Consider the following 18,181-nt stretch of genomic DNA (forward strand, 5'->3'; position numbering starts at 1 on the left):
GCGTCGCCAATCAGAAAGCGGCTAGGAAAATGTTGAAAAACAATGATAATGATAATGATTACACGTATATGACTCGGCTTTAAGTCAGTTTTAAATTTAATTTAAAGTATGACGACAATTATTGGCCATTATCGTCTTCCTCGTTCCAAATTAAAGTAGTTTAAATTATAAGAGTTCGAAAAATCAACAAATTTTATATGACTAGCGATGTCCGATGCTGATCGTTGCGAATACGCTCTTATTGAAAAACTTATTGAAAAACAATTTATTTATTATATCGCGTTATTATATCGCAAGTGTTTTTAAACGTGTATGTATCATGCTTCACTTGTGATACACATTTATGATTCGAATCTGTGTTTGATAGTTTAGCGTGAGTGAAAAATTAAAAATATAGTTGAAAAATAACTAGCGCAGCTCGTGAAACAGATTTTTTATTTATTAAATTGATCAACAGAAATAGTATTTTGGGCTTTTCATCAACGATTAAGCCGGTACATACCGAATGAAGTTAGCTGAATCTTGGCTGTATTCGAACCATGCGCATCGCGTCTATATATTTATGCTTCGTGACTGTAGCTACATGAAGAAGCGCGCACGATAATATACCTATAAGCATCTTATATTTTCTACATATATGAAAATTGACATTGAATGGCGACGAGAAATTTATAAAAGCACGATTTATATAAATTTCGAAACACATGATTTTCACTATTAGTATTTTTAATGTTGCAGCTGAACAAGATACAATACGAATATTTATAATATTTATATTCTATACACTTAATTGTATTTAATACGATTTTATAAATAGTGTAAAAAGATTTTGAAAATTTTAACTTGGTGGACCTTGCCCGGGGCAAAGGTTGCATGTTCCGCACCATTCTGCACCATTTCACGTCAGTATCTGGTGCAGTGGGTGTGCAAAGTAGTGTAGTCTCTTTTTCAATAGAAAAAATATCATTTATAATGGCAGCTGTAACAAAATTAACTAAAGTGAGTTCTCAACTAATTAAACACACAATCACATACTTTTTAAATATATATATATATAAAGATATAGAACATATGGGCATAAAGTATTGTGTTTGCTTTGCATACGTAACCTGTTTGTGTGATAATGATAATGAGCTTGACTGAAATAAACTTGTTATTCATAGATCACGAATATGTTATACTTTTCCAGTACATTTAGCCTGTTCAGGAAATCTTTATTTCAAAACTTATTATTTATAACACCATGTGTTTTATATTTTAGTTACTAGATTGCAGAAAAAGTATTTGAAAAGAATAATTTTTTCAGATGAATTTCGTAAGCAGACGTTTGTACAGTTCTAAAGTCAAATTAAACGATGTCGTGATAGTGAGTGCTGTGCGTACTCCAATGGGCTCGTTCCTTGGCTCCTTGTCAAGTATGTCAGCCACCAAACTTGGCGCAGTAGCTGTGCAAGTAAGGATTTGACACAAGAGCTTCAATTAATATTTGTAATTAATTATGTTATAAAGATTATATGAAAAATAATGCTTATGCATATAATATATGTCTACGCTGTTGCTTTAGGCAGCTATTGAAAGAGCACGCATTGCCAAAGAACAAGTTAAAGAAGCATACATAGGCAACGTCTGTCAAGGTTTCCTGGGTCAAGCACCAGCAAGGCAGGCTGTAATATTTGCAGGTCCTGAAAGGCTATTCTTCTTTCAAAGAGTGACGCGATATTCTGATTCACTGTATAACTAACCATAGAAATATATTTGTCACTAGGTCTCCCTAAGTCAACGATATGCACGACAGTAAACAAGGTCTGCGCAAGTGGCATGAAAAGTGTCATGTTGGCTGCTCAATCTCTGCAGTGCGGCCATCAGGAAATTATCTTGGCGGGTGGTATGGAATCCATGTCCAACGTGCCATATTACTTAGCACGTGGTACAACACCGTACGGTGCGGTGAAACTCGAGGTTGAATAATATTCTTTTTACGTTGCTCTATCTCAGATAAAATATTTATCATGTTTATCCGCTTATGCATCTATGATGTAGAAACAATTGCTGATTCTAATCTGATTTAACAGGACGGTATTGTTTTCGATGGCTTGACCGATGTCTACAATAAGTGTCACATGGGTAACTGCGCCGAGAACACAGCTAAAAAGCTGAACATCAGTCGTCAGCAGCAGGACGATTATGCTATCAGCAGTTACAAACGTAGCGCAGCGGCTTACGAAAATAATGCGTTTAAAGATGAACTCGTGCCCGTTAACGTGCCTCAAAAGAAGGGTAAACCGGATGTGATTTTCAGCGCGGATGAGGAATATAAAAAAGTCAATTTCGAGAAGTTTACCAAGTTGAACACGGTGTTCCAGGTAAAACGTGATTACTAGCTCATCTGAAAATTATCTGTTGACGATGTATGTTTTTTTACAAATATTCTTTTTTACATGTGCAGAAGGAAAATGGTACAGTAACGGCTGGAAACGCGTCTACTCTGAATGACGGCGCTGCCGCTCTGATTTTGACAACTAGCGAGGTCGCTCAAGGACTGAATCTCAAGCCCCTAGCTAGAGTTGTAGCCTTTCAGGATGCGGAAACCGATCCCATAGACTTTCCAATCGCTCCGGCTCTTGCCGTGCCATCGGTAAGCCATCGTCTGCCCATAAATGGTTTATTCCTATTGTTCTAAAATAGAAAAATAATATAATATCTATATCTCCTGTTTTTGTAACTGTAGTTACTTCAAAAAGCTGGAGTCAACAAGAACGACATAGCTCTGTGGGAAATCAATGAGGCATTCAGCGTAGTAGCTGTGGCTAATCAGAAATTACTCGACATCGATCCTGCCAAGGTGAACGTTCATGGTGGAGCTGTCGCGCTTGGACATCCTATAGGGTGAGTTATCCGAATATGTATATTGCTGTTGCAAATTTAGTTCTGTTATATTACTAAATTGATTGTATTATTGTCATGCTATTAAATTTGTACGGAGTGTCCTAAAATCTTCGATAGCATCTTTAAGGGCAGATTTTATGGAACAAAATTTTTAATACGAAAATATCAAGGCTATAACGGAATTTATAAATGGAAAGCGATTAAAGTTTATCGGTGACAGAACTGAAATGTTATGCGGAATATATATATATATATATATATATATATATACACACACATAAATATAAAAATTTTACAGCATGTCAGGAGCACGTATTGTGGTGCACTTGGTGCACGCTCTTAAAGCTGGAGAGAAAGGCGTTGCATCAATCTGCAACGGAGGCGGCGGCGCGTCATCGATCCTGATTGAGAAATTGTAAGTTTATAGTTAAACGGTCGCGGTTTTAATTTGCCCAAGCTGTTAACTGAGACGATCGAATTTTCATAATTAATAATATAGATTGTGTGTCTAAAAGAACCGAGCACAATTATGATATTCTTATATCTTAAATTGTATATTATTGAAACAATAACACAAAGGCGTTATAGCTTATTGAGCGATCTAATATAGTTATTTCTATATTGTAGAAAATATTTTATATTTTTCTATTGATATACATATGTACATACGAAGCTTACGAAGTGCAGTACGAAAGTGTAATAAGAATAAAACTATACTTTCTTGTAACATATACTTTGTGTTAGTATATAGAAATAAATACTTTTATACTGGCAATTAAATGGTTTTATCGATTGTTTTTATATTGAACCATATCATATCAAAGAAATTTCTCAAAGGAAGAAGCACATTATGTGATTTTTAGGTCTCATCCAGTATCTTCCCCACCAAAATTAACGCTTTACACGAAAAATCCATGTCCGCTTTGCGACGTTCTAAAGAACGAGTTGCGTACAAGTTTCGCTGGTCGTTATCAGTTGGAAGAGATCGACATCACCGCGGAAGGAAACGAACGGTATTTCGGATTATATAGATATGACATACCAGTCCTATTTTTAGAAGGTCAATATCTATGTAAACACCGATTAGACGCTGATCTGTTAAGAAGAAGGCTCAAAAAAATCTCTTCAGAGTAAGATATTTATTAATCTTGTTACATGTCATGTAAAATGTACTAAAAGCCATGTATATGTTTTTCTTGCACTGTGCAATTTTTGCCCAGCCAGGAAAACTTTGTAAATTATTTCATATTTTGTATCGTACAGTCGATAACTTATACAGTCAAATAAAACATTTTTTAAGCCATTTTCCGATCTAGCTTTTAGATCATTATCACAGTGATTATTTCCACTTCGTTACAAAAGTTAAGCAAAACCCATAGTTACTTAAATAGATATAATATCGATAAATATAAATTTTAATAAAGCGCGGTATACGCGAGAATGATCTGCGCATCGAATCGCGATTGTAAAAATATAACGATTGGCGTATACCTTCATATAGAATAACAGCAATAATAAAATAAATAGAAGTTTTGTGCAACAGAGAGAGCATTGAATATTTCGAATCTATATCGATGATATATCCTTCCTGATCCTTTTGTCTTCTCTTTCTATTGTTTAACAGCATCGCTATATTTGTCTAATTTAATTGAATATTTTCAAAACGAATCGATTCTCGCGATGAGTGTCATGCACGATTCAACAGCATGACCAAGGCAATCGTGATTCTCGCGTTCGTCTTGGCTCGTTCACCTTACCTTCTTCGATTCCACCCTCCCTTCGTCTTCTTCCTCCTTCCGACCATCGCGTCTCTCTCTCGGGCTTGCGGTGATACCCCTTTCTCCACAATAGACCGAACCCGTTTCAGTCTTCTTGTCCCGCCACCGTGCGCGCGTGCGTGCATGCGTGTGGGTGCGTTGGACGTGGCGGTGAATTGGTGGATGCACGAACTCGCGGTCCGTTCGTCGGGCGGTTCGTCGTTCTTCCTCAGTGCGTGCCTTACGCAAGTACCGTGAAGTACTCGCCTTTCGCGGAACGGTTGCGCGGCACGCGCACGCTGCGAATAGAAGAGAAACAATTGACAGAGATAAGAAAGGAAAAGAAGAAAAGATTACGTTGCAAAAGGGGAGGGGGCGAACGCGTGACAACAAAGAAAGAGCGAGCGATGGGGAAGCAGAGCTCGGCGAACGGAGAAACGTGTTAACGGACGAAGAAAAACAAGCGAGCGAGCGAGAAAAAGATAAACCGAGGGAGAAAGAGTGTAGAGCAGAGGGAGAGAGAGAGAAAGAGAGAGAAACAAGCGATCGTTCTCCCGAGGCGAACCGCCAGCGAAGGGGGCGAGTATCTCTCGCGCGCGTCTCGCGAGTGTATCGCGAGTGCTCCGTGTTTCACGGCACTTGTGCACGGATCGATTTATCGACGCCACGCACAGAGAAGAAAGAAAAAAAAAGAGAGGCCGTCCTCAATCTCCGCAGAAGAAACATTTTATTCGGAGCTACCAACCGGAAGGTTGCCGTGGATCCTCGGTGGAACGATTCTGCCAGTCATTATCGATTTCCAATATTGATCTGTAGTCGTTCGAAATCCCACCGCGGATCGCAAAGGTGCAAAACCCGCGTTGCGAAAAGTTTGTCGCGTCCGTTCGATGCGAACCGCCGAGTGAGTTGAGTGAGTCATGCCACCCGACCTGGTTTTGCTATCGAAGTGAACGTAGCGAACAGTCGAACGAGGTGAACGTCGAACGCGCGACTCGTCTGGGTTTGGCGACGAGGCGCGTTGCTTTCCCACGGGGTCGAAGAGAGCAGCCCGTCGCGTTGCATCGCGATCGATTGTGTGATTGATCGCCGCGACGATCGATCGAGATGATTCACGTAGGCGGTCCACGTACTCATAACCCACATAATCGGCGTCCGTTGGGCCGACGGTGAGGAGGAATTCGAGCGAGTGGCGCGAAGTTAGCCGCGACTCACGTCGCGGCGCGCCAATCTCGGCGGCCGTTGAGTGGCACTTTGCGACACCACGACGACGGGATCCTGTCGCGCGATACGAAAGGCAGGCTGCATCACGTAGAAAATTTCCGGTTGTCGTAATATTTTTAGACGGTCGCCCAACGGCGTGTGCGCGCGCGTGACCGTGCTTCGGCCGGCACGGACACTTTCGAAGAATTCTGACCCGTGGAAAATGGGAGACGCGTGCAGAAAGTGAGAGAAAGAGAGAACACTGGAGAACAGAATTTCTCTCTACAAGACGACGAGCGGGTTCTCGAGAGCGATCCGGGGGAGAAGAGGCGCGATCGCGTCGTGGTTCATTCCCGCGGCAGCGTTCAAGAACGAAGGAGAAAAAGAGAAAGAAGGAAAAAGAGAGTGGGAAAGAGAGGACAGAGCACGGTACGAAGGGGGAGTACGTGCACAAGGTGCTATGGATACAGCCGAGGCGAGAGCTGTACGTGTGTTGCGTGGTTGCGCTTTTTATATGGTGCTCGAGCAAGGCCCTACGTGAGTGGAACGACTGTGATATATCAACGAATTGTACACACGAAGTGCATCGGTGTACGTCGCGCGCACGCACGTTGTTTGTCAGTCGAGAACGGTGGACGAACGACCTGCGTGGAGATCATCGCTGAGATTCCGCTCGAATGTCGGATACGCGGACGCTTCGGCACCTTCACTGTCGCTACGCGGATTTCCTGCGCTCCCCGAGCGGGACACTTTTCGTGGATGTTCCAGAGTGACACGAAGGTATGTATAAAAATAGATGATACTGCATGGTCCATGTTCAAGACACGTTTACAACGATAAAAGCGCTTTCAATGTGCACCCACAGAAAAGATTTCTGGACTTAATGCTATTACTCTTTAATCTATCATAAAATAAGATCGCTATAGCGACAATCATATTTATTATTGAAAAGAAGCATATTTTAATCTTGAATAGAAAATTTGAAAATCTAGATTCAAATAATCTTGGTGCTATCTCATTAATTGTCTCAGAAGGATTTAGATAAAATTTTGTAGCAAGTTCAAAATATTCTTGATTTCAGAATATTGTGAGATCTAAAAGACATCTTATTCTATTCTTGTAAGAGAATTTGTAGAATCTGCACAAAACGGCCAATATTTATGTGTTGCAATCGGGAAAGTGTTTCTGTGTTTCTGTTATTTACAATGAATAAGTGCAATACTCTACAAGAAATATTAAAAGATATGGAAATGTCTTATCTCGAATCTTATTTCTCAAGTAAGTATATTGTATATACTTACTTACATTTCCATATCTTTTAATATTTCTTGCATTGTAAATAACAGAAACACTTTCCCGATTTTCGATTGCAACACATAAATATTGGCCGTTTTATCGGAATAAGGGACGCAGAAGCGCCGAGTCGACGAGCGACTGTGAGAAAATGATGCGTCGACATCGACAAAGCCTACTATAAAGTGGCGCTAATATCAAATTATTCTACATACAAGAATATATAAGCATAAATTTGTATATGTTACTCTTGTCTCGAGACAGTAAGACAATCTTATTTAATTCGAGAGAGAAGAATAGAAATTACTGATTTAAATAAAAAATTGTTTTATTTTCATATTTTTTATACTTGTAATACGATTAAATTAGTCAAGAATATTTTCCGTCTTGTTATCAGAAATCCTTTCTGAGGGTGTGGCTTCTCAGTCAATCAAGTGTGGTGTATTTAAGGCTTTTTTAGCCACTTTTAGAAGCGCTTTTATCGTTGCAAGCGCGTTTGAAATGTGGGCCCACGTGTACGTATGACGCGAGAGTGAGACTTTCGCAGTTGCGATCGGATCGGTTATCGCGGAGAGAATTACACGATTCGAGAGTCTGCGATAAACTTCTCGACAAACGAACGAACGAGCGAGAGGAAACAGAATCTTTCGGACTTCTCGCTCGCTTGGGAAATTACCGAGCCGGATTGAACGGTACGTCAATTCTCGGATTACGCGTTTCGCGTGCAATATTTTTTCACTTTTACTATATTTTGCGCCATTTACGGGAAACGAAACAGTCAACGACAAACGGTCGCGAGAGCGAAAGAGCTCTCGAAATGCCAGCGATGTTTATACTCCACTCGAGAGAGAGATCAGATATTTTTTCAACCTTAAACGCGACACGCAAAGCTGTTGGCTGTGAAAATATCAGTTAATATTGCAGTGAAAATATCACGTTAAAGAGATTTCACGAGTCGAGTCGGAAGCTACGAATCGTTGTGATGTGCATCATTTCGAAGAGCAGGGGGGGAGGAAAGTGGCAAATTACATGCGTTCGAAAGAAATGAATGCTCGAACCACGTTCCTGGGCGATTTTGAAAAGTGCACGCTCGAATGGCGACGCTCAGAAGTGGTTAACCTTCGAGTGTGCATCGATGATATAGGCCGGAGGCCTTAGTCGGCGATCAAGCACCGAACGACATCTTCGCAAGGTCCCTCTGGCGATTGATATTTATTTTGCCAAACTAGATATTAACTGTCCTCGTCGATCTGCACGTTACGATCTTCCTTCCACACATGGTACTCACGAAATGAACGTTAACCTCAGGTTCTGCCGCGGTATCTGCTCTTAATCGATATATGTATCTATTGCGCTAAACATGCTGCTTTCTATTTTTTTCCGAATTTATTTACGTAAAGAGCAGATTTGGATTTTCTTCAAAAAAGAAATAATTCAGACTACTTCAGCAACATTAGTTGAGAAAATAAAATATAAAACATAAAGTAAATATTGTTATTTAAGATATAAAAATATTGATGTCTCAATAAATACACATGTAATATAAATAAATAAAATAAGTAAACAAAGTGAAATAATTATTTAATGGACTTTAATTTATAACTCAATTATTTAAGTTTTAATCGTGTATTTTTCCGCGCTGCTTCTAATTACTAATTTAAAATAAAAACTACACTAATTTGATTGCTGATAATTACTTGCGCGCAGTAGCGTAAGTAAAGCTACAAGTTTAGCAGGTGATCCTTCGCTTATCACTTTGCAGTCGCGCGCGTTTAATGCTTACGACCGTGATCCGGCTGCGTGCACTATTTGCTCAACGTACCGAAACTAAATGTTTGCCCCGACGCAGTGGTTGTACGCTTGTAGCATACAAAAGTTCTATTCAACCACATTGGAACCGTTATCTTAATCGGTTTATGAGTGGTTGTATCTCTCCCTTTTTTCATTGTAGCTCTTTTAAAAAGAATAATCTCTGAATCTGTCAAAAGTCAAGTCAAAAGTTCGTCAAAAGTCAGGTAAACATTCCAACGCAGATAATATCTCGACGCTACCTTGAGCAGTGCGTGATATTTTGAAACGTTTTTTGGGAAATACTATCTGGATTGTTGGAGGAAAGTTGGGTTTACATGTTAAAATCAAGATAATAAAGACATAAAGATATAAATATATTTTCACCTTTACGTGCGGTGAATATCTTGACAAATAAAATTGTGAACGTGATAAAAGTGATAAAACAGTGATAACAGGAAGTTATTCTTCATTTAATTTTAAAGTGCTTCTCGGTATACTTCTTACTTTAATCCAGTATTTAAAGAATGACTCTCTAGCATTTCTAATGAGAAGAAGTTTATCGTTTTTTGCACATTTGTTGTAAAACAGCACGAAGAAAACTGCCAAACAAATCATTCTTCAGTCGTTTTTTCAATCATTTTGTTTGTAATTGCTCAGGTGAAAAGATCAAATATGCAAAGTAGGCAACAACTTCAGTTAGCATAAACTGTTAACTACAACCGAAAGTGAAAGCACTGTAAACGATTCTAAATCGATATATATCGAATCAAAAGTTTTTTTATAAATCTTATAGTCGAGTGTTAATTGTTTCCAGTTTTTCAAAAGGCTATAATTTTCTTTTTATTAAATTATAAACGAAATTATTTTTATTGCAAGCAACTATAAACGAAATGCTAATATTTCGTGTACTCAAAACTTATTTTATTAAAAGTGGGATGCCAAGTTCACGTAGGTACAACAAGTATCCTAGTTTCACGCGTGAAAAGAACGTGATGCGTAGTGTATCGTGGCTATTTTCGCCGTGCCATTCAAGACGATCCAATCGCGAGATGTCATTCAACGAAGAGGAAGAACAGGCCTGAATAGTCGCTAACATAGTACCGTTTAACCGTTAAACGGCCATCGCTGTCGTTGTCGCAGCTATTTAAAAACTATCAAAGCCCGTTGTATTTGTCACCGCGGTGTCACACTAATCAGTTACGATGCGTCGTAACCACGCTATAATTACGACGCATCAGCCTCTCCAGAGTATCTCCAGAGCGAAACAAAGAAATACTCTGAAGCTTTGTCCATTGGTAAACGTGACTGCCTTGGACCGCACTTTGCTGATTGTTGTTCGCATTGCGCATTGACGTCGATATTTTTACGTTCGGTTAATTATAGATCGCGGATCATTGACTTGAATTTTATAATAATATTCAAAATTTTTTAATTTTAATAATTGACCTTTAACCCTTCGTGATCACTCGGGGTCCAAAAGACCCCAACGAAAGTTTAAGGCTTTATATCTTTCTGTTCTAAATTGAAAATTAACTTTTTACTGCCATTTACCGGCAGCTTCAAGTACTCTTTTTCCGTTTTAATACTAAGTATCGCCCGCAGCGCACTAGTATAGAAATAGCAATTATTCAAATAACATTTCCCGCGTGCTGGGGTCTTCCGGACCTCCTGTGTGACCACCTTGTAATTTGGTATCAAAAATTTGGAAAATTTTGTTTTTGTGATTTTCGCACATATTATCTGTGGAAAAACGTAAGTGCAAGTTTAAAGACCGAGTAATTTTTTTCTACAAAGGTTATAAGCATTTATTTACACTTATAGATGGCATATGATTTACGGAGTCGTGAGTTTCAAAATTCGTTGTTGAATGACATTGAAAATACAAATAATTATTAACAATACTTGTAATAATAATAATGTTTTATGTTATATAAATACCCAGATAGCAGAGAGAGTTCAAAAAGAATTCACTTGTATGTCACCAATTCTGAGTTCATTTTCAGATGCAAAAAGAATTCAAAAGAATTCTAAGAACTCTTTTTGCATCTGAAAATGAACTCAGAATTGGTGACATGACAAATGAATTCTTTTTGAACTCTCTCTGCTATCTGGGTACACTTATTTTTCCATAATTGTAGATTTCATTTATCTCGAAAATGATCCATTTTAAGTCTGAAAATAAATACCTTTTTTGAAACGTGCATTATAACACTATTTTTTAAATTAAAGTATTACATCTTCACAATATGACCCTAAATTTGTATCGCAAAATAATAAAAATTTAAAGTTATAATTTTTTTAGTGAAAAACTCGGTTTTTCACGATTTCTAAATTCGTGAATTTTTTTAGTTATGTTGCAATTAAAATTTGCATAAAAAGCCTATTTCTCCTTGTTATACAAGCTTTCAAATTTATTATGTAATTTTGTAATTCAAATTGAATGAATAGTGTAAACACGGCAACCATTTAAAGTTGGTGGGGTCTATTGGACCCCATGTGACCATTACGTGATTTTCTAGAAGTGTGACCACGAAGGGTTAAATACATAAGTAAATAAATACAGAAAAATTTTCCTCCGACTCTTAATAAAACTTGGACAACGTCCAACTGTGCTGATGTTAGCTGCATAACAATTCTTTTGCGACGAGTGCAGATCACTAATTTGTATTTCTCCAAACTGCGCTTGAATCGCTGCTACGTCCGGAGAGCTGTGTTTCGCTAAAATTGAAATAGCCACGAACAATAGTAATGAGGAGTCCGACGTGCACAGGGATGCGGAAAAAGGCGCACTAGGAAGCGATCCGGCGCGGACGTAAGTGCATTCCTGAGACGTGGGAGCGCGACTCCCTATGCACCGCGGCGAAACAATGCACAAGGTGATTCCCCCGTCATCTATTTTCCTTAAACCGTACCATACACGCGGCGCTACAACAATAGTCCTTGGCTAATGAATCACGCGGAATGAGCCATTGAATCTTTCGAATAATACGGCTCGCCTTAAGTTACAAGTTCTCTCGTTAGACGAGTTTGTGAATCAACGAACGCCGCGTACTAGTCGCATCGCCTAGTCACGCGTTTCAATTAAACAAAAATTCTCGATTGAAGTTTTCAATCAATTTCACAGCTTTCGAACTGTCGACAGGTCTGAAGCGACCGATGATATTTCCTCGCTCGGGAAATATCGAAATCGAAGCGGGAGGAAATGCCGAACCCGCGACACACCCTGTACATTCAGTATTAAAAGTGCAGCTCGCGCGCACGCGAGCGATCGTTGGCTCTCGTCGGCTCTCCCACACATGGTGCAATTAAAGGTTCAACGAACCGCGTGATCCGCGGTCTGCTTGTCTCCCTTCATTGATCACCGCGACGATGAGCAGCCGGCCGGCGATGATGAATCAGATGCGAAGAGTGTAGACGGTCGGCGGAGAGTGCTAGACGGCTATTGTTCGTTGTGGCGCGTTACCTGCGAGATTTCGGAGTCGATTTCTCGCGGCATTGTCGCGTTGCGTTAATTAACGCAACGCCGCGAAAGCACTCGCTCCCCGCAATACGTGCGCGCAATAAAACGCACTAGCCGCGTCACTTCTGCCGACACCATGACGTTCTCCCTCAGCGGGAATCGGGAGACAGAGTCAGAGCGTGGCCAATTCGCCACTTTCAGCGTTAGAGCGTTAGAATCGAGTGTCGGACGCTCCTCTGATTGCGGACTTTCCAACTTTCGCACGTAGACGCGAAACTATAATTCACCAGTGAAAACGCCGTGCGTGGATCCGTTTTTTCTTTATTTGCAAACAACGGACGTTAGTTGACGCCTCTATGTCTTTTTTTCACTTTAAACAAAAAAGTAATCTTTATTTTAATACATTATGGCAAATGTGAATCGCCATCTTCTGAAAGAGTTTACGCAGTTTCCTTTTTATTAAATTATCGTGTGATTTAACGAAGAATATTTTTATTCTCCAGGTTTTATCGCAAGATAAGGTCTGTATATCTTTATGCCAAAGCGTTGAAGCCGACTGTAGAGTCCATAATGGACGATATTTCGGGATGCATCATCGCGTCTGAGCCTCCTTCAAAGTGTCCAAGTCCAATTATCTTTACTACCCCAAACAGCTGGTCGTTGTTCCGAAGCACCTTGTATGACACAGAGAGAGAGCGCGCGTCGAGGCGGCGGCAGCATCGTTAATTCGGTTTAACGTGACCAGAATGACACAGAGAGCCGACGGCCGAGTAATTGTATACAATTACATCATTTGTTTGCTTTCTGTCCGCGACCGCGGGTCGTGAGAACGCGAGCGGCGAAATGCGCCGACTGAATTTGTGTGCACATCAAGCGAATTCATCTCGCTCGTGTACTCGCGCGTCGGCGCTAATTAATTGGCGCGGACAAATGACCGGCCTTGCGGAATCGTCGCTCGTGAATTTCGTGTCCTGACGGCACGTTCGTCGGTCCGTTCATGGAATTCACGCCTCTGTTTACGTACTTTTTGAGCTCGGACTCATGAGTGACGCCGATTAGCACCGCCGTGTCAGAATTGTTAATCAGTGACGTGTGCATGATGATTTATGGTCACTTCAACGACGTATCCAGAAAGGCTTACCAGACCGCGCCGAACAAATGGAGTCTGCAGTTAAAACTGCTTCGTCTACCGTCGTAATTTATGACATTATTATGCTAACTGACGCAGTTGTCGAAAATGCAGTAGCAGTACGGCGCTTGAGCAAGTCGAGTTGACCCGAGTGTCACTGCTTCGTTAAACGAAGAGTCAAATATTTCATCTAGAATTATTATAATTTAAGCAAAGTTAATTCATCGTGTTATGAATTTATGACAAGAGTAGCAAAACACGTGTCTTTTCTACGTATCTAATAAAATTAAAATTGTAACATGTTTGTTTAGGTAAACTTAAGATTAGTTTCAAATCGACTCTGTCCCGACAAAATTTTTTTATTTAAATGCAAGTGAATTTAATGTTTTATTACTATTCAAATCAGATATTATGATGAATAATATACGATGTGATGAATAATGAAAAAAAGAATCATTGGGTTTTTAAAATTCTGGAAAGTTTGTACCTCTGATTGCAGATGGGATGCAAAATTATTTAACCGTAGTCATGAAACATCATGAAAACAAACAAATAAAAAAAACAAAATAAATTGAACAACTGAACGAATTTGCATTAATAACATCGACATCGCGACATTTTCTGATGATACATTGGATATGTAGCAAGACAGAATTCGTGAAGGTCGGACTACGATTTACGTCGTTAACGTTATAAAAAAATGATAATCGATTGCCATTACTTCATTGCTAAATGGTGCGTCGCACATCATTCATTTAACGTCTTAGCGTTAATCGTCGCCGACAATTACGAGCAGCTCAACGATGAAGCGTCACGTCGTTTTCTCCCTTGGATCACGCTTCAGTCGTTCTTGATTCGAATGGGTTTATAAACGGTGTTTACGTATTGCGAGAGAGTATATAACGCGTTCCTAATTTCCGTTGGCATGGCGAGCGTTTTGATCCGCGAGCTCCTTCGGTATATTCGAAACGGTGAGTTTATCAGAAAAGGACAAGTTAGGAAAACAGTGTAGGCGAGCTAAGGTAAAGACTCGTAAACTCGAAGTAGAACACGGTGTTGTAGCGTTGAATCGTTGAGACTCGCACTGCGTCTAGAGAGTGTGATCTACGGCCAGAGACCGTCTTGGACGGGTCAAGCGAATCTAGGACAGGTTCATAAGGTTGTGATGAAAAACTGCACCGACACACTTTATCTACGAGACGTAGCTCTTCTAATTTGGTCTGTTTAGATAACTTTTAAAGCCAGTGCGATTACTTGCTTTGAACCAAAAGAGATCACTTTACATCTCATGTGATTTAATGACGCCTATACAAGCATTTCTCTCTGTGTATATTGAATCTACAATGTTAAATATTTTTATATTTAAATAATATTGTAGTATTTAATTAATACATTTGAAATATTAGGGGTGTGATTTAGTTTTGAGGGTTTTTTTTGCTCAAAAACGCATGTATTTAAATATGATAATGAATGAATACCTTAATTAAAATATTTTCCTTCGTTTTCTATAACTTTTTCCCATCTTTCTGGCAAGAGATGGATTCCACCACGATAAAATGACTCTTCTTTTGAGTTGATCCATTCGTCGACGAATTTTCGCACTTCTTCGAAATTATGAAAGTGTGTATCCTCTAAAGCATGTTGCATCGACCGGAACAAATAATAATCGCATGGAGCAATGTCCGGAGAATACGCGGGGTGCGGTAAGACTTGCCATTCAAGCTCTAATAGTGTTTGTTTCACTGATAACGCAACGTGAGGTCGAGCGTTGTCACGAAGAAGAATCACTTTCCGTCGTTTACTAGCAATTGGTGGTCGTTTTTGGTCCAATACTTGCTTCAACTTGTACAATTGGTGTCGATAACGATCAGCCGTGACAGTCTCATGCGGATTTAACAGCTCATAGTACACTATCCCACCAAATACAGAGCATTACTTTTGAACCGTGAATATTGCGTCTCGGAGTGGATGTTGATGGTTGGCCTGGATCCACCCATGATTTTCTGCGTTTGGGATTATCAAAATAGATCCACTTTTCATCCCCAGTAACAATCCGAGACAAAAGACTCTTCTTTTTTTGCCTGGCGATCAACGAAATGCAAATGTTCAACCGGTTCGCAACGGCACTTTCCGATAATTGATGTGGAACCCATTTCCCTTCTTTCTGAATTTTTCCCATTTCATGTAAATGTTTGGTAACTGTTGTACGATCAACATTTAATGCTCTGGCAAGTTCTGAAGTGGATTGTGTTGGATTTTCGTCCAATAATCCTTGCAAATCTGCATTTTCAAGCTTTCTTGGTTGTCTTGAGCGTTCTTTGTCCTTCACATCAGTATCACCACTTTTAAAGCGTCTAAACCAGTATTCACACGTCTTAATTGATGGGGCAGAATCACCATAAGTTTCCACAAGAATTCTATAACCCTCAGCCGCAGTTTTCTTTTGATTAAAAAACAAAAGCAACGCATGTCGAAAATGCTCTTTCGGAAGTTCCATTTTTACGATGATATAAACACGAATGTTATTGCATCTATTGCTATAATGCTACTAAATGTCATGGATAATGTCAACACTGTAAGAAACAACAGTTATCGGAAACAGCTATTGGAACAAACTGACACTACAGCCATCTGTTGCAAAACCCTCAAAACTAAATCACACTCCTAATAGAAAGAATAATTTTAAATAAGTATAGACACATGGAGAATATTATTTTAGATATTTAAATATTATAACTTTTTAATTATTTAGATCTTTATTTTAAAAAGTTAAAAATATTATTTTTTAATTATTGTGACAATTATTTTTTAACTATTAATAAGAAAGAACTTTTCTGTCCCTTAACGGTATATGTATATAATTTATTTTTATTATGATCATTCAATTAATGAAAATGCTTTTTTGCAGGTGTGAATCATCGCAAAATGGCGACCAATGACGACGGTGATCTGATCGATCTCGGAAACGATGTGTGTGTTTCACGTGTCACCGTGGACGATCCGACATCCGAGGAGCAGGAGCATCTACTTGATGTCTGTCCCCCGAAACTGGAACAGAAGCTCTCGCTCACGAAACGGCAGGAGCGAGTGTTGGACAGCATGGACAAAGGCGATATTCTGGTGACCTTGGGTCATGATCAAGTGATGCCTATCCGTAAGAGAATTGACGTGGTCTCGTCAGACACGATTAAACGCGTCCGCGATATCACTCGGAATCTCGAACCGGTGATACACAGGGCTCGCTCGGGCATTAACGACCAGACCAAACGAAACACAGTGGATCATGCAGCGACAGTCGACAAAAGCAGGCGATGCTTGATGGCGAAACACGAAGATGAAACGTATGAGGCACAAGAGATTAACAACGCCTTCAATTTTCTTGCCGAGCACGATGACAACGCGGAGGACCTAGAAGCAGAGACGAGTTTCGATCACGCTAGAAACGAGAATGCCGATTATGATCGTTCCATATCGTCTATGCGTCCCCTGATTGAGGAGGAAGATGTGGTCGATTATCCATTCAATACGCCATCCTTGAATGAAGACACGATCGGTAGGAGCGACGAGGACAAGAGGAAAAACATGGTCACACGGAACAATGTTCAGTACGATGTCCAGTTGGATAATCCGGGCTTTGAGTCATCGCCGAATTCGCAGCAGCTTTCCGCGGATGTTTCGACCAAGCATAGATCCGTTTCCGTCGACCCAAAGCCGCGCACGATGGCTGCTCTCAAGAAACGCGGCCGGGAGGACATCGGCTTCGAACGCGAAAGCAAGAGGCGTTCCCTGCAGGAGTCGCATCGTAAATCATGGACGGAAGGAGCAAGCCTAAACTCGGCTCTTACCGACGAACTTCCCGGTATCGATAGATCCACTAGTCTCGAAGAACATCACTGTGCGCCGTCGACCTCCGATGCTGATCGTGGGATATCCAGCTTTCTCACGAGGTATGATTACTTGTATCAATATTTTCATGGTTCTTCTCGTACAAAGAGATCTTTTCATCATATTTGAACTTAAATAGAAGAGAAATTACATCTTGATGAGAATTACGATGGTGTTCTATCAAATAAAATATTTCCAAAGTTCGATAATCAAGTCTTAAAGCTTTTATATTTTACTAAAGTAATATTTTATATAGCCTAGTATTTACTAGAGAACAATTAGAAAATTACCCTTAATTCAGAATATACAATATTTTAAGCAGTTGATGAAAAATGAAGATATTAATTTTACGGGTAAATAACTTTAGAATTTAGAATGAGAATATTCTCACTTGGTTTCTCTTATTCATTTTTGTTATTTACAAAGTAATGAATTTTATTCGACTCGCTGATTTTCTTGAAGAATGCGATATTTCCATATAAGAATTTCTTTTTCTCATATATGACTAAAATCTTGTGGCAGCTTTTACAGCAAATAAACTCATATTGTTAGTTCAATTTGGAGATAAGAATTTATATAGATGGAGAAAGAAAGAGAGAGAGAAAGAGATTTGAATACGATGGCAGGAAAGCGGTACTTTTATGCCGGAAGTATTTACATAAACCCGACCTAACGAGCATGCAAACTGTTTCGATTCGGACACGTTCAATGAATGTACGCCTTAGCAACGAGAACGAGAAATGACATGCAATATCAATTCTTGTCGTTGATCGAAATGAG

At 39.6% G+C, this 18,181-nt stretch overlaps 2 protein-coding genes and 1 long non-coding RNA gene across 4 annotated transcripts in view; 2 read left to right on the forward strand and 1 right to left on the reverse strand.

Annotated features, from left to right (window-relative positions):
• The first annotated feature begins 665 nt into the window (after positions 1-665).
• Positions 666-5,321, forward strand: LOC105282021 (acetyl-CoA acetyltransferase, mitochondrial). 2 transcript variants are annotated; one of them, XM_011343672.3, is made up of 9 exons: positions 666-999; positions 1,307-1,453; positions 1,565-1,679; positions 1,766-1,959; positions 2,073-2,363; positions 2,447-2,635; positions 2,729-2,886; positions 3,185-3,301; positions 3,750-5,321. In XM_011343672.3, exons 1-9 carry the CDS (start codon positions 874-876, stop codon positions 4,018-4,020), a joined length of 1,608 nt encoding a protein of 535 aa, XP_011341974.1. In that variant the 5' UTR covers positions 666-873; the 3' UTR covers positions 4,021-5,321. The 2 variants fall into 2 exon arrangements, with proteins under 2 accessions (XP_011341974.1, XP_019888100.1); XM_020032541.2 differs by lacking the exon at positions 3,750-5,321 and having other exon boundaries at positions 687-999; positions 3,185-3,661.
• On the reverse strand, positions 4,007-6,436 carry LOC105282022. Its single transcript, XR_002193491.2, has 2 exons — positions 5,389-6,436; positions 4,007-4,942 (listed from the first exon to the last, which is right to left on the reverse strand). It is a non-coding gene; the product is annotated as an uncharacterized LOC105282022 (long non-coding RNA).
• Positions 6,437-6,463: 27 nt separating this feature from the next.
• The window catches only part of LOC105282020, a 51,678-nt gene continuing 39,960 nt past the window's right edge, over positions 6,464-18,181 (forward strand). The window contains exons 1-2 of the mRNA XM_026970957.1: positions 6,464-6,623; positions 16,425-17,463. Of these exons, the coding sequence (XP_026826758.1) occupies positions 16,442-17,463 (1,022 nt within the window). The 5' untranslated portion in view covers positions 6,464-6,623; positions 16,425-16,441. The remainder of the gene's footprint in view (positions 6,624-16,424; positions 17,464-18,181) is intronic.

Source organism: Ooceraea biroi, chromosome 7, assembly GCF_003672135.1.
Source record: "Ooceraea biroi isolate clonal line C1 chromosome 7, Obir_v5.4, whole genome shotgun sequence".
In the NCBI taxonomy this organism is placed as follows: domain Eukaryota; kingdom Metazoa; phylum Arthropoda; class Insecta; order Hymenoptera; family Formicidae; genus Ooceraea; species Ooceraea biroi.